This window comes from Microplitis mediator, chromosome 11 (assembly GCF_029852145.1).
Source record: "Microplitis mediator isolate UGA2020A chromosome 11, iyMicMedi2.1, whole genome shotgun sequence".
Lineage (NCBI taxonomy): Eukaryota > Metazoa > Arthropoda > Insecta > Hymenoptera > Braconidae > Microplitis > Microplitis mediator.
In genome coordinates, this window is record NC_079979.1 from 14,470,392 (window position 1) to 14,488,480 (window position 18,089).

At 29.8% G+C, this 18,089-nt stretch overlaps 1 protein-coding gene across 1 annotated transcript; it reads left to right on the forward strand.

Moving 5' to 3' along the window:
* The first annotated feature begins 671 nt into the window (after positions 1-671).
* On the forward strand, positions 672-5,442 carry LOC130678023 (uncharacterized). Its single transcript, XM_057484999.1, has 2 exons — positions 672-1,058; positions 2,676-5,442. Exons 1-2 carry the CDS (start codon positions 1,044-1,046, stop codon positions 4,881-4,883), a joined length of 2,223 nt encoding a protein of 740 aa, XP_057340982.1. The 5' UTR covers positions 672-1,043; the 3' UTR covers positions 4,884-5,442.
* The last annotated feature ends 12,647 nt before the right edge of the window (positions 5,443-18,089 follow it).

Here is an 18,089-nt window from a genome sequence, read left to right on the forward strand (position 1 = left end):
ATTACATGACCCTAATAATAAACCTAACAATTAAATTAAGAAAAATAATAATAATGAATAAATAAATATTAAATCATAAAAAATTAAATTTTATTCAAAAATACTTGAGTATTAATTTTAATTTATTTTTAATAAGCATTGCTTACTAATTGTTTTGTTCCTGTATCACTATTACTTAAAAATTTTATTAATGTATTTTTAATTACAATTTTAATTATTTTGAGAACAAACAAGAAAAAAAGTTTTATTTTGCAACTAAAAATTTTTTTTAGCAAAGTAATAAAAAAGCAAATTCTATATGACCTTAAAAAAAAGTTGTATCAGTTAAATATTAACATTGGGCGGTGGTTCACCTTGACCGTACTTGGCGTCATCTTTTCCGTTTCACCAACCTGATTAAATTTTTTTTTTTTAAGTCCTTTTGATTGTCAATTTAAAAAAAAAACATATAGTGTTTACTATTTACGTAAGTATGGTTATTAATATAATGATTACTAAATGTAATAGTAATTAATCGTTACCGTGGGAAACTAAAAGAAAAGAGAAAAAATAAAGTGAAGATCGTGATTGACAATAATAGGAAGATCAAGGTTTCGTGGAGATGATCGGTTAGCGATTGGATGGTCAGCCTACTTTCTCCAGATACACGTTTTTTTATTTTGTCGTTTTCTTTCTACTGGTTTTTAAAATATATTTATTTGAACAACATGAAGAGAATGCTTCCCACTCTGGTGTTTCATCTTATGGTTCCCTCTCTTTACCAGGTGTGCTCATCCTCCCGATTCTCCTTTTTCTCTGCGCGCATTCTTCCTCTACTTCACAATACGCGTATCCGGCACATCGGGACATAACTTGTTACTGTCTATTAGAGAATCTATAAAAGCAAGTGTCTGCGGGTCGAACTGACCATTTATAACGTTCGGTCCTGTGGTCCCGGGAAAATTTTTTTTAAATTTCAAATCGTTATGATACCCTGATTTTTTTTTTTTTTTAATTGATGAAATAAAAAAAAAATTTAGTGTGTGATTTTTTTTCTAATTAATATGGATAATTATAAGGTAAGTTTAATTATTTAAATAAATATTAACGGTTCGATAAATTTATTCTATAAATACGGTTATTTTATTTCTTATGAATGGTAATTTGTATATGAAGATACTTTGCAAGTAATTTCATACGTCATTAACTCTAATAGTAACTATTACCTCTATGATTTAATTTTTATTTAAAATTTATTAAATACTAATATTACATCAAATTTTTTTTTCAGTAATTTAATAGATTTTCAAATAATTTATTTTTAATAAAATTTCTATCAAAATTTCATTAATAAAATTTTTTGATATCATTGTATTAAGAATTTCGATCCAAATTTTACTCAGATTTTTTTGAAGTCTCAATCATTATTAAAAATTTTTTATCGAAATTTCGTTATTAATATTTTTTTCTAAACTCTTGGTATTAAAAGTTTTTCTCAAAATTTGAGTGCAAATTTTAATCAGAATTTTACTACAAATTTATTTGAAATCTTAATTGTTATTAAACAATTTTTATCAAAATTTCATTATTAACATTTGTTTGAAGTCTTTTTATTACAATCCGTTTAAAAAAAATTGTTGAAAAAGTGTTGACTATTCTAAGCTTCAAAACATGACAACGACGAACTTTTTTTGAACGTTTTTTAATCTTTTGAATACTTACGAGAAAAGTCAATAAATACCCTTATATTGATACGATAATCTTAAACAAAAAATGTCCAGAAATAATTCAAAATCAGTTTTTTTTTAACGTATTTTGCACTAAAAAAAAATGATGAAATCTAGCACTTTTAATGGAATGTCAAAAAAAGGTAACAAATGAGTCAAAAATTTTAATTTGTAGTATTAAGTCAATTGTTTTTTTCTTTGTTGTTTCAGAAGTTTAAAATCATTTAAAAAAAGTTTGTCATTGTGTCACGTTTTGAAGTTTAGAATAGTCAACACTTTTTCAACCTTTCTTTAATGATTTTTTTACACGTAGTTTTCATCAAAATTTAATTATTAATATTTTTTCGAAAAATCTTGGTATCAAAAGTTTTTATTAAAATTGTAGTGCAAATTTTTTTGAAAATCTTTTTAAAAATTTTTCAGTCTCAATTATTATTAAACATTTTTGTCAAAATTTCATTAATAAAATTTTGATAATAATTTTTGTAATAAATTATTTTATTAAACTAAAAATAAAAAAATTATATTTTGAAAAATTGAACTGAATTTATTTTTCAAAAAATACTTTTCTTATAAATATAGCTTTCACCGGCAATTTAAAAGAATTAAAAATTTTAGAGGTCAGAAATCATGTCGAGAAAGATTGTTAAAAGATATTTATCTGATTTACTGTACAAAAAAATGAATTGAAAGTTCCAACGAGCTATAAGTTATAATTAAAAACGTGTTTTATAAATAATCATGATAATTAGCTTTTTATTCCAACTTTTATTATTATAATTATTATTATTATTGATTATTGATTATTGAACTTGTTGAATTAAATGATTGTAAATCGAAATAATGGAGGGTGAGATGAAAGTAAAATCACCGCTCGGTGAAAGTAAATAGATATAACATTTGCACTTAGTTTATCAGTTGAAATAGTCGATTAAATATAATTAACAAATAAAATTTATTAAATTACAGATTACAATATTATTGTTCGTTATACTGGCGGTACACAACTGCCGGGCAGTATTAACCAACAATACCGGTAAAAAGAATGCGGAAATAGAACCGGGAAAGATAAAAACAAACTTCAAGACAATAAAAATTGCTCAAGATAGAATAAGTAGTTTTCCTCATAATAAATTTAGTTTACCTAAATTTAATTATGATATCAATTATAATTTAGCGTCGTCGGAGTTTGGAAATTACAGACCAAAGAAATTCGCACCAAGATTAGAATTATCGACGTTGAATAGTTTGCCATTTTCATCAACGAATGTGCATAATTTATTCCGCAAACCGGGGCCTTCCTACACATTACCGAGTTTCTCTTTACCCGGATCACGTCATCCAGGATTTAATTCATGGCGAACAGGATTTAAGTCGCCTCACACTCCAACGATACCAATATCTCTAGAAGCATACGGGCCACCAAATAAACCAGCATTGCCGTCTTTTTCAATCGGATCTTCGTCATTCGTACAAAACTCAAATCATCATCACGGATCATTTGGAAATACACAAAATGGATTTTTTGCTAATGATTTAGGTCAATTATCATCTCAATCTGGTATACATGCGCCGCCAACTCAACCAGATATTAAATACGACGGATGGCAACCAATTGCCGGTAATATTGCGCCGCCAAATTTCCATGATTCTGGTAATAATGCACCACCAAATTTTCATAATTCCGGTAATATTGCGCCGCCAAATTTCCATGACTCCGGTAATATTGCGCCGCCAAATTTCCATGACTCTAGTAATATTGCACCACCAAATTTCCATGACTCAGGATCATCGCCGACAAATAGCGGATCTTCAAATGTAATCTTAAACCCAGAATTTGTATCGGGGCCAAGTAATTCTTATGGTGAACCAATTTACGATGCAGAAGATCACAATTTGAAACAATCTGTTAGACAACGTGATGAATCGGCTTTACCACCACCGCCATTACCAGAAACTGAACCTTTCCATGTTCAAGGACAACCACAAACAAGTTTACCAAGTTTACCATTAAATCATGCTCCAGAACCTGTAGGGCCTGCACCAGAACCTATAAGACATGCACCAGAACCTACAAGACATGCACCAGGACCTGCCTCAGGATCATATCCATCAATAAATGTACAAGAACAAGTTGATTCTTATCTTGTACCTCCACCTTCATCATTTTCTTCCGACGGACCTTATCCATCTGCCCGAAGACCTTTTCCACCGCCAAAACCTGAATTTGGGTTCATAAGACCTCCTAATTTCTCACGTGGCCCTACAAGATCTCAAGGCCCATCTCAACCGCCAAAACTTTTTGCCGTAAGCTTAACGCCACCCCGTGCTTGGGCGCCAGTTCAATTCCGTCAAGCTGACACTCAGTCAAACCCAACCAATAATTTCGGATCACACGGTGAAGCCTCAGAGTTTTATAATAATTACAACGTGCTATCGCAAAATTTCCCTCAAGACAGTGTCAATTGTATTGATAATTCTCATCAAGGCTTATCTGATTCAGACGTTTCTATGAGTTACAACCAGATCGTCGTAAGTGAGGACTCTCGTGCTAACAAAATAACAACTGACTCCGAGTCCGGTTTGACCGGATTAAATGGATCAGAAAATAACAACTACGACGGAGGATTAAATGATGAGGATGAACGATCGGTGATAGCTAACAATCAAGTTGAACCGGCCATCGGACAGTCATCAGCTCTCGGTGCAGGTACAATAGATTATGGTCAGTTGGACAGTTTAACTTCCACTAACATCAATCACCAGTTTAAATCCGAAGCTCTGGCGCAAACCCTTCCTGCGGCAAACGACGCTGATGGTTTTCAGATACAAGGTTCCAAAGGTGTTTACACACTTCAAATTCAGCCCGCCGATGGCAGTCACGGCACTGAAAATTCCGATGGTTCAATCAGACACGATCAAGTTTTATCTGATGGACTTTTACAAAATATTTTAGCGGCCATTGAACAGCCTGGTGATAATAATCAATCAGGCGGCCAATCAATCTATCAGCCACAAATATCTGGAAGTTTTGATCTCAATGAGTCGTCATCATCTTCCGTTTTATCAACTGTCGCTGACCACCTCGCACAAATTAAGTCGGCAGATAACAAAGATATCGTTCCTTTGACTGATAAAAGTGAAGCCGCGCTTTTCAGTGACTCGAAAAATTCTTAAAATAGAAATAAGTATTGATAATGATATCGATTAAATGATGATTAAGTATTATTCTATATATTTGTATGGATATATTTTTTTGTAATTTATGTGTGGAATTTGAGGAATTTTGTTTTGAGGTTTAAATTATAAAGTAAAAATATGGTAATTGTTAGAATGGAGAGAACACTGGCGATTCAGGTCAATGGGACATATACTTCGCCAGTGGCATTATATGTGTGGAATGGAACTCAAGTGTCGCTGTCCCCTATGCCATATTCAAGAGATGAAGTTTATATGTATGATAGCCAAGGTGAAAGTTCAGTCAACTGGATAATACCACTTTCTTCTACGCACTTGAATTGAGAAACCTTGATATTAATTCTGTAGTCTGTAACTTTTCATACCAACACAATACTTATGATATTAATATATTTAAAAACCAATTACGGTTTTTTTTATCATTCATTATTTATTTATTTTTTTATTAAATAATTCTTAATTAATGTATCATGTAATTTTATTTGAAATTTAAATTATTCTTTCAATAAAAATATTTAACACTTTCTGTAATAAATTATTAATTTGTTTGTGATTATTTCATTTCGCTCTGTTCATTTTTTTTTTTTTTTTTTTTTTTTTTTTATTAAGAAATAGACTTTTTAATTTTTTTTAAATAAAAATTTTTATAACAAAATAAAATAAATTATTATCAATTACTTCAGCTAATATTTAATTTTATTCTTTTTATTTTCCGTCGCGAAATATTTTTATTTTTTTTTCATTTCATTAATAAAATGAGGAACAAAAAAATTGAGTTTAAAATTTTTCAAATAAAGAAATTTATTTAGTTAGTAATTTAAATTTTAAATTTTTAATCAAAATTTAATTTTTTTGAGTTTCTGTTCAAAAGGCAACTAATAAAAGTTTATATTGAAATTCATTCATATACAATTTAGTAATTAATTACTTTAGGTCTAGAAAATTAAATTTATTAAAATAATTTTTTTTTTATTACCAATTAATTTATTTTCAATCCACAAAACAGTCGAATGATCATCTTGTACTTAAATATCATTAGTGCAATACTTAAACACGCAATTAATGATTATTTTAAAAATAAATATTCACTTAATATTTTATTCACTAAAATAAAAAAATACCTCGGACATTTATTATAATTAATTTTATTAACAATAATCCAACGTTCATTAAAATTATCCATGAGTTCGTATAAATCATTAACAGAGTCTTGAACTGGAGCAAGAGCAACAAACTTAACCTTAACATCAAAAAATGTGCCATCATGGTGATAACTAGATCGCCTTTCCCTCTGCCTGCCGCATACAAACTTGGTAATGAACCCATCAAAGCAGTCTCTGCTATCAAAGACCTCGGGATTACCATCGACAGCAAGTTATCATTTACATACCATGTAGACAATATCACTAATAAGGCCTATCGTACTCTCGGTTTTATCATTAAAGAAGGCAAAGAGCTCAGAAATGTAACTACACTGCTCATATCAGTCTTTACTCCTCATTGGTGAGACCTATTATGGAGTACAACTCGGTCATCTGGGCACCCCACACCGAATTACTGGTTACTAGGCTTGAAAAAATCCAACGCAGATTCTGCAAGTTCTTATTGTACTTCTTGCGACAGACAGGCCATGACTTGGACACCGACGCAGAATATGAGTACCTTCACATCAATTACCTAGCAAAGTTAAGGCAAGTTAATAACATTTCGTTCTTCTACAAGGTAATCAACGGGTACATTCTCCCCAGAAATACTTGAACACTTTGAATTTATCTGACCCAAAACGGACCTACAATATAGCCGGCTGCTAAATACTACAAAATCCTCAAAAAACTATGTCCGTTTTGGGCCTATCAACAGAATATCTAACTCGGTCAATGCTATCTGCTTGGATGTGAACTTCTTTAGGTGTCCCTACCCATCCTTCCGGACGTCTGTCAAAAAGCTGGTACTGAAATACAACGACTAACCACGAACCCCCTCCACGTGCAATCTTTTTGTCTTCATTATCTTAGTATAGCTACATAACAATCCATCGCTTAAAGCGTTATTTCGCCTGTTATTCTCTTTTCATATTATATGTAAATTGTTATTGTATATTGCCGATTGGCGTTAAATAAATAAATAAAATCATCTACCTGCGCACAAACAAAAGTACAACAAATAAAGATTATAATTTTATTATACATGAATTCAGTTAAATGTTTGATTTAAAACGTAAGACTAACAATTTTTGAATGCGTTGGTTTAACATAAGCCAAAAGTTTCCAGTTTACAAAAGATGTTACTGATCACATTAAATTAGAAAAAAAAATATAAAAATGAACAAAAGATTAATATACTTATGATCAATTTAATTAGTGAATAAATATTGATAATAACTATAATAATAATTAAAAAAGTAAGTAAAATAATACTTTGGTCAAGGTATATATTTACTGAGATGAGATACAAAGGAAAATGTATGAGGGGAATTAGCCGGTTTCCTTTAAGTAGGATTAGAGTTATGCAAATCAAGTGCCAGCGAATCCTATCACACAGGCGTTAGGTTTGCTCTTGCCAGTTCGTATTTTGCAATGCAAATTCCCAGTCTCATTATTGAAAATACAATACTATGACCTACAGTAAAAATATCCGTGATTAAAATTATAAAATATAATGTATATAAACATATAAATCTATATATAATTTTTATTTAAATGTACACAGAAAAATGGATTTCTTTAGCAAAAAAAGTTTATACTTGCTCTTTTAATAGAAAATAAAGATTTTCTTGGGGCAAATAAGAAAAAAATTTTAACGCCAGGAAATTTTTTCTAGTTCTAAAAAAATTTTTGTCTTCAATTTATAATGAAAAATATTCCTTGTCCTAAGAAATCCTTTTTTTCTGCACTGTATACACTGTAAAAAATTTGCGGAGTGAACGCTGATTAAATCCGGAGTGAATGCGGAACGGATGACTGTCTATTTATTTAATGCCCTTGGAGTGAAATTCACTCCGAAGGGGAGATTATTTTAATATTGAAACTCCGAATTGAAATGAATGCGGGTTAAAATAAAATCCAGATCACTACAAAATCACTCCGCTGGAAAAAGAAACTCCCCATTTACTCTGTATGCGGAGTGATTTTTTATCAAATTCCAGAACTCCAAGTGATGGAGTGAATTAAGATTTAAATGAAATTCGTAATCACTCCGAATTCGCTCTCCATTTTTGACAGTGTAAAAATGACCCCCGAGAATTACACGGCCGTGTAGTTTAAAATAACGGTGTAAAAAATCCTGCGGTGTAAATTATCCATCCGTGTAATTGCAATACGGTGTAATCTAATTTTTTTACACCATTCCGTGTTCCTCGTTATAATTTTGATTAATGAGCAACAAAAGATCATTAAATATTTTTAGAAGAGAATTATCATAAATTACACATATACACGCTTAGCGGTGTAAAAATTTTTTACAGTATGTGTATGAATATATTTAAATTTAAAGCTTAAATAAAAATAATCTATTGATAATATTATCTCTAACAATTTAAATTGTATTCTCATTAGTTAGTTTTCTCTTTTAGTTATATCTTCTACTCGTTCAAGCGTATCTCACTTGATTAAACGGTGTTAATTAGTGAATCCCCGTTCGAAGATTACATTATAGTATTGGCAGAATACTGACTACTGTATATAGATATATAGAGAGAGGAAGAAAATATATTACGAATAAAAAAAAAGAGATAAAGTGAGAAGAAAAAGAACAAAAAAAGTAAAAAATATAAAGGGTCTGCACGGGAAAGTTTATATAAAATTCTAATGACTTTTATAAAATATGCATTACTTGAAAAATAATGAGGAAAGAAGGATGGTGATGACAGATTCTATGATGTTTAGCATTGAATTTTGCATGAAAGATATGACATTTAAGGACTGGGAATTGTGGAAAATAAAAGGACTTGATTCTTATTTGGTTTGAAAAGTAAAAGTGTTTAATTAATTAATTTTATTTTTTAACAAAAAAAATTATTTATTTTTTTTTTATTAAAATTTTTGGTAAGATGATCTAATAATTTTTAATGAATTTCAGTTATAGGATAAAAGCACCAATAGATGGACGGTTAAGCAGACTCTCATGTTTTTTAATCGAAATAAAGCAATAAAATAAAATAAGTTATAATAAAATAAATCATACTTAAGCAAAGATGTTTAATTAACTAGAAAAAAATAGAACAATAAAGGAAAATTTAAGAAAACGTCCGAATCCCCAGTAGATAGACAAAATCTCCAATAGATGGACAGCCAATAGCAGTAGATGGATGCTTTCTGCAAATTATATTTTCTTATTATATATATATATATATATATAAAATTGTTAAATTTTTCATATAACAGCCTGTGTTTAATACAATTAATTAAAAAACAAATGTGAGATAATAATTTTCAAAATATATGTAGTATTTTTATTATTATCTTTAAAAATTTCTCTCTCTTACATATTAGGTAACCTAAAATATATGATAATATATTACGTAATATTAATTAATAATTTAGAAATATTTAGAAATTATTAATTATTTTACTTACGTTTTTTTTATATTAAAAAAAATAATAAATAAATAAAAATGAGTTTATGTTAACAAACAATTTCATTTAAATGTTATGAAAAAAAAACAAAAAATTGAAAATTTACCCGATAAATCCAATGTCCATCTATTGGTTAGAAATTATCTCCAATAGATGGACGGCAAATTTTTTTGATTTTATTAGTTAATTATTAAATTAATAAAATTGTCAATGAACTACGAACATAATCATATGATACATATCTTATTTTGTTATTTATTTATATTAGTTATAACAAATATAGTTTACCGATTGTCTGTCACATGCTGCGTAGTGGTGGTGCTTTTGAAGCAAATCGTCGTCACGTCAAATAAAAATAATTTTTTTTCTGATTATAACTTATATTAAATTGAAAAAAAATTTTTTATGGTACATTTTCATTCCTAAATTTTATTTAATCGGTTATTAAAATAATATTTGTCCATCTATTGGTGTATTTACCCTATAAATAATTTGTTTGTCCATAAAAATTTTGTTTGCTGCCAATTTAAGTTTTAGTTTGTCCATAAAAATAAAAATAATTTTTCCAAAATCTGTAAAAATAAAAATTAGAAAAAAAAATGTTATTTATAATTTATTTTGAATTGAAAATAAAATAAATATTTTTTCCTAAAATAACATGTTATGTATCAAATTAAAACTTATGATCATTAGATTCTTTACTAACGACTAATATGAAGTTAGATTGCAGCAACTAAAATTTACTGTCTGTTTAAAAATAATTTTGAAAAATGCGTCTTTAGTATTTTTGTCTCAGATACTTGACAATAATGACAATTTTTCTCCCTTTGAGTATTATTACTGACATTAAACTGACGAAATGAAAAGGAGGAGGACATAAATATAGACTCCTTTAAAAGTTAAAGTGAGAAAAGTGGTGGAATATAATCGACAGTAGTGTTAGCAATGATGATGGCAAGCTTTTTCGTTTTTCCCTTCGTATAATGAAGACAGTACTGGTTTTTGATGGCCACTAAAAATGTCGCGAAGGGGTTGAGCGAGTGGTTAACGAGTTTCGACAGTCTCCGACAGCTTTCATCATTGTATACTCGTATCCAGGATATCTATGTATATATGTATATAAATATGAATATATCTGTATATAAAATACATTTATGCATATTGTATATATTTTAGCAGTCGCATAGTGGTATTAGCAATACTCGGAGCTCATAAAATCTTGAATAGCACGCAATTTGAGTCACTTTGCAAACCCTTTTATCCACAGAGGAGTATAGTGCGTATATATATACAGTAATTTAAGTCTTTTTCGTCTCCTCTTCCGCGACCACTGCAGAGTATTCGTGAACCAGAGCGTGGAACGGAATAGGATAGGATAGGAGAGGACAGAAAACGGGAAATACGACGAAATACCGTAAGTATATGGATATATATAAAGCTCTCTTGCAGTATAGTGGAGTAGGGTGGCACTGATTTTAATGCGGGCGCGAGCGGTTCTTAAATTTAACGTTCAGTCCCTCGTTTTAGCCGTACCGGGCATAGCGTTGACAGCGAGGTCGTTGGGATATAGCCCTCTGTATAGCCCTAGGGAGTCAAGGGAGAACGGAAAGAGGAAAATAGAGATAAAGATAGTTTAAAGGAGTAAAAGAGAGTAAGAGAGAGAAACAAAGTGTGTGTGTGTGTGGAGTTGAAGAGCAAGGGTACGCTTTCTAGGGGCATTTATCCTGCTTCAAGGATCAGAGGCGCAGACGCTGCTGCTATCGCTAGTGCTGGGGGATTAAGCTGTTGTTTCAAGCTCTCGCGACGTTGACTTGGTTATGCAACCACTTGCTCTTTCCCCTTTATTTTTCAATTTCATTCATTTTCACGCAGACCATATCCTCCTGCAACCCTTTCATCACGCTCTTTTTATATATATATTTATATGTGTATAGAGTTTTTTTTATTTTTTTTTTTTCTCTGTATTTTTTGTGTTCATAAAGAAGGTGGTAATATGCACTGAGTCGATAATATGAATGTATGGCGAGAAAAATATTTTTAAAATAACACAAAAGTCAGTTGGAAAAATGTAGAGAAGTCTAGGGCAAAATAAGTTGGGGAGAATTTATGCATTCACAATTTCAACTACTTTTTTTTTTATTTCGAGAAAAAAAAATTTAGATCTATAATAGGTATCAATGGACTTATTAAGATCTATTCAAATTTATGTAATTCTCTAGCGATCTCGAATTTTTTTTGCAAGATATCTCGAAATACCCTTAAATTAAAATTTTTTAATTTTTAGTTTGATAATTTGTCTGTTTTATTTTTGTTTACATAAATTTAAATATTAAAAAAATTAGATCTTACAATGCAAAATTAAGTTCTCCGTAGATCTGTAAAAAATCGGAGTGAATTTGGAGTAAATATGAATTTTATTTAAATCCGAATTCATTCCGTAACTCTGAATTTCGGAGTACAAAAAAATTACTCCGCGTACGGAGTAAATAGGGATTTTTTTAGCGGAGTAATTTTGGAGAGATGCAGATTTTATTTAACCCCGGTCCAGGGCTTTAATGATAAAATGAATAAAAAATTATCCGCTCCGCATTTACTCCGGATTTAATCTGCGTTCACTCCGAAAATTTTTTTCACCGTAAATTATTATTTTTTAAGACAAATTATATTAATCTTAACGATTAATTCTTTGAATAGCAGAGTAGTTCTGCTCTCTCTATTCAGCTCAAACTCTACTCAATAATACATATCATTAATTATTACCATATAGCAGGGGTAAAGCTAAGGGTGAAGATATAACTTATTAAAGATGCGACTTCTTGCTTGAAGTAGAAATGTTTTGAGTATACTTCTAACACTACTTGGCATATTGGAGTAGTGTATGAGTAGTAACAAGTGAAATTACTCTTTCCATAACCACCACAACAGCACCACAACACTTACCAGGCACATTCTTCATGAAAATTAACGCTAGAGACACATTCATGTAATAAATAATTAAGATATTCTGTCCCTTAAGTCAACAAACTCCGTCAAATCTCCGAGAACATGGATTAAGAACTACTTAGTGTTGACGAAGTATATTAATTATATTTTGAAGCACAAAATTACAGTACAAGGTCCCCCCATGGAAATAAAATATATTTTAAATATAAAATAAATATATTTATGAATATATTAGAAATATATTTAAAATAGATGAGAAATATATGAAAAATACATAAATATGTATGTAAAATGTATTTAAAATATATGAAAGATATATTTTGATTATATCACTTTTGGCCGTTTATCGTACATTTAGAATACATCTGAAATATATGTGGAATGTATGCGTACATATATAAAAAATATATGACAAATATATTCGAAATATATCTCTAAAAATACCTATAAAATACAAAAAAAATACATTTTTAATATATTTTGGTTGTATGCGCTGACTTAGGTTCCAAAAGTAGGGCGTCGTAGAGTACGACCGGCGAATATCAGCTTCACGTTGCTAGTGGATGTCCTAACAGCCTGAGAGCTTCATTATTTGCCAACCGAATAGTAGTTCCACTAGGGCGCAAAGCACTCCAGGTGTTAAAGTTGTCCAAGATGACCAGGACACTCTAGGTTTTCTTTTGAAGGACTATCGAAGGGAGTGGAAAAAAAACATTTTCAGCCAACCAGAAAGTCCCACTGGAGCACCAAGTGATCCAGGTGTCAAAGAAGGTCCAAAGTGCCAGGACCCTCTGGATTTTCTTATGAAAAACTATCGGAGGGAGTAAAAACAATCATTTTCAACCAACCAGGAAGTCCCCCTGGAGCACCAAGTGATCCAGGTGTCAAAGTAGTCCTAACTGCCAGGACCTTCTGGATTTTCTTATGAAAAACTATCGAAGGGCGTGAAGGAAATCATTTTCAGCCAATCAAGAAGTCCCACTGGAGCACCAAGCGATCCAGGTGTCAAAGAAGGTCCAAAGTGACAGGACCCTCTGGATTTTCTTATGAAAAACTATCGGAGGGAGTAAAAAAAAAAATTTTCCACCAACCAGGAAGTCCCCCTGGAGCACCAAGTGATCCAGGTGTTTGAGTTGTCCAAGGTGCCAGAACCTTATGGATTTTCTTATGAAAAACTATCGAAAGGCGTGAAGGAAATCATTTTTAGCCAATCAAGAAGTCCCACTGAAGCACCAAGCGACCCAGGTGTCAAACTGGTTCGAAGTACCAGGACCCTCTAGATTTTCTCATGAAAAACTATCGAAGGGAGTGAAAAAAATAATTTTTAGCCAACTAGGAAGTTCCACTAGGGCACCAAGCGATCCAGGTGTCAAACTAGTTCAAAGTGCCAGAACCCTCTGGATTTTCTTATGAAAAACTATCAAAGGGAGTGAAAAAAATCATTTTTAGCCAACCAGGAAATCCCACTGGATTTGGAGGGTTCAAAATGACCAGGACTCTCGGGATTTTTTTTGTACAAAAATTAATGGCGAAAAACAATTTATTTTTGGTAAAGAAGACTTTTCCACTAAAGCACCAAGCACTTGGTGCTTTAGTGAAAGTGTCAGGTTGGCTAAAACGATTTTTTTATTGCCTTTGATATTTTATTAAATTAAATCCGAAGAATCCTGGTCATCTTAAAATACTTCAACTCCCGAGGCACTTGGTGCTCCAGGGGGACTTCCTGGTTGGATGAAAAATTTTTTTTTTACTCCCTCCGATAGTTTTTCATAAGAAAATCCAGAGGGTCCTGGCAGTTAGGACTACTTTGACACCTGGATCACTTGGTGCTCCAGGGGGACTTCCTGGTTGGTTGAAAATGATTGTTTTTACTCCCTCCGATAGTTTTTCATAAGAAAATCCAGAGGGTCCTGGCAGTTAGGACTACTTTGACACCTGGATCACTTGGTGCTCCAGTGGGACTTTCTGGTTGGCTGAAAATGTTTTTTTTCCACTCCCTTCGATAGTACTTCAAAAGAAAACCCAGAGTGTCCTGGTCATCTTGGACAACTTTATCACCTGGAGTGCTTTGCGCCCTAGTGGAACTACTATTCGGTTGGCAAATAATGAAGCTCTCAGCGCATACAACCAAAATATATTAAAAATGTATTTTTTTTGTATTTTATAGGTATTTTTAGAGATATATTTCGAATATATTTGTCATATATTTTTTATATATGTACGCATACATTTCACATATATTTCAGATGTATTCTAAATGTACGAAAAACGGCCAAAAGTGATATAATCAAAATATATCTTTCACATATTTTAAATACATTTTACATACATATTTATGTATTTTTCATATATTTCTCATCTATTTTAAATATATTTTTAATACATTCATAAATATATTTTTTTTATATTTAAAATATATTTTATTTCCATGGGGGTCTTAATAAATGATATTCTATATTTGTTTATAATTGAAACTGATGTTAAATATTAAATTTTTACAATTAAAACTGGGGCAAAACGAGTCACTATCTTGGACGATGTCGTAATTTTAAAATTATTCTGTTGGAATTTTTTATTTTTCTAAATTGTAGACTTGTTATCAACTGTGCCAGCAAGTTGATAAATATTCTAGGTGACTAACTTGCCCAACTCTGTTTATGTATAGTAAATAAATAAATTTTTTTATGCAAAATGTCTTATTTTGTTCGAATCTCATTTTATCCGAATCGGCTGGAGTATGAATTTTAAAAAAATTTATCCTGTCCATGAAAAAAATGAAAAAAAGAACTTAGAAGAATTTATAAATATTCAGATTAAAGTGTTTTATAAATTTATAAATTGAGAAATATTTATGGATTTATACTTTATACTGAAGATTAAAGATAAAAATGTATTTTTTTTTCTTTCTAAAAACCAGTAAAGAAAAAAAAATGAATATGATAAATAAATAAATAAAACACTAAATAAAATGATACGTTGGCTGAAAATGTGTGGTCGTTGTATTTTTGAGATAGAGTGAAAAAAAAAATGGTGATTTTAAAATTTTTTTATTCAATGTATCTTGATCACACATGAAATGAAGAGGGAATAGGAAAAAAGCGTGTTTATGCATTTTTTACGTCGTATGAAAAATATGAATTATGAATGTGTATCCATAGCTGATGGTGGTGGTGACGGTGGTGTTAGTAGTCGGGTGTTAGTGGTGTTTGTGGGTGTTATATACCTACTAGACTATAGCATATCACAGCGTGAAAGCTTATCTCGAGGTTGCTGGCGTCGCTCGGTTCACGGGGGTATTTTTTGTCGCGTGTGTCGACTAAAAGCCTTTATAAATCAGAACAAGTCTGTTAGACGACACGATCGTTTCTAAGAGTGGAAGTAGTTGGCTTTCAAAACTTCTCTGAGTCATATTGCTGTACACTTAAACTTTAAATGACCATCCGCGATATATTTAATACACATCTACATACATCTCTCTCTTTATCTATCTATCTGACTATCTTTACCTGAATTATTTATTTTAAATGGACGAAAAAAAAAAAAAATATACCAAATGGTAAAAATGTTTAAAAAAATTTTACAAAAGCCACTTTAACATTTTTATCATGATGCTCCATTAATTTTTATCATAGCGTGCTCTGATGCGCTCGCATGCAAACTACACATATACATTCTCACATATATATGAATGTGAATTTATATATATGTATATTTATATACATATGTATGTATATGAATATAAATATTTAATAAAGATGAAATATAACGCAAACTTTTTTGCACGCTTTGCTTTTACAACATCGTCGATAATATTTTATATTTTTTATTTTATTATTCAAGTTGAATAAATTTGTTAGTATAAAAAAAATGCGTGACTATAATTGCTTGCATTACTATTTTTTTCTTTTATATAAATTTTTTTTTTTTTTTTTTCACAAGCTCATTTTTTACTAAGTAATTATTTACTCGCTGCATTGTAACGAAAAAAAAAAAAAAGAAATTTTATTGTAAAATTTTAAGTAATTTACTTTTTAAAAGTTAAATATTTTTTATTACATCAAATAAAAATATTAATAAAAAAAAGTTTTTTAAATTTTATATTAAATTTATTCATTTAAAAATTTTTTTAAAGTTAGGGAAACAGTGACGTTTATCAACGGAATAAAATAACCAATTTCAAATGATCATTTCATCCCCTTCATTAACAAATACATTTTGATAAAAAATATAATTTTAACTGAATAATACAAAATATCAATTTAATAAGTTTTTTTTTTTGTTTTTTATAAAAACTAAATCTATAAATTTGTATTATAGTTATTCTCAGTAATTTTCCGCTTCTAATATGCCTACTTTTAGTCGAATGAATTGATAAAATATGACGCACATCTGTTGCCAAATTATTTCGTCTGTAGGGTGATGAAAAAAAAAAAATTCCTCTAGGCTTTTCTCGTAACCAATTGTTTCGCTACACGCTAGTGAATATGTACGGATAAAAATTAAATTGGATATTATATACATATATATCCTACGATACTTTCGACAATATTTGCGTATTTTTTTTACAGCTTATAGTCTTTAAATATATAAATCAGAATATATTGTTTGAATAAATGAATCATGTGAAAAATAGCGCAAGTATTAAATTAATTAAAAAAAAAAATAAATAATTCACATGGTGTTTTACACCATCGATAAGTACATTGATTATGATTTATCGTTGTTGTTCGTGTTATATGACTATTTTACATAGACTTTAGATACTACTAATTCCATCGCAAACATGGCAGTCGATCGATAAGCTGATTGATCGGAATTACCGGTAAAACCGATAGCATCGTGATATTTTTTTGTTATCGTATTTTAGCCTCTTGTATTTTTTTTTCTATTTTTATTTATGCATTTTATTTGTTTATTTTTTTTTTTTCCCTATCGGATGGATTCGTTGACGTTAATGTAGACGGTGACATAGACAACCAAATTGATCCAAAAAAACTCGTGGAACAAGTCATTGCTGTCTGGTTTATATTAACATAAAAATGCTGAATAAGCAGCCGTTAAATGCAGATGGCTCCGATATCACCGAAATCTGCCAATATGATCAATTTGGAAGCATTTTTATCTAACGGGTTAAACAGAAATTCAACTTTCAATTTTTTTAAATTCTATAAAATATTTTATTCGAAATAGGGTAACATGGATCATTTTATTTTACGAATTTTTTTTCATTCCTATGACAGAAATAAATAGTTTTATTTTTTATAAAAGAATTAGAACAGAAAACCGATTGTTTTTTTTTCCAAAATTAAAAAAACAATTCATAAAAATTATTAATTACGATTTAAGTTTAATCGACTTTTTTTAACATTTAAAACAATTTTAATCAAAAATAAAAAAAAAAAAAACGTAATTTAGTTTTTTCGAAATTTTTTAAATGATTTATTTTACCCCGCATTATTTAGATTTTTTTTTAAAGAATCCTATACTTTTTTTTTTATTTAAAAAATTAATATAATAAACAGAATGAATTTTCCAGCACCTTAATTTATTATAATAAAATAAAACAAAAAGTTATCGTAATCCTTTTAGTATTCGGAATATTTTTGTCCATTCCCTTATTTTCTTACAAAGATAAGGATTAAAAAAAAAGTTAGTACCAAAAGAAAGT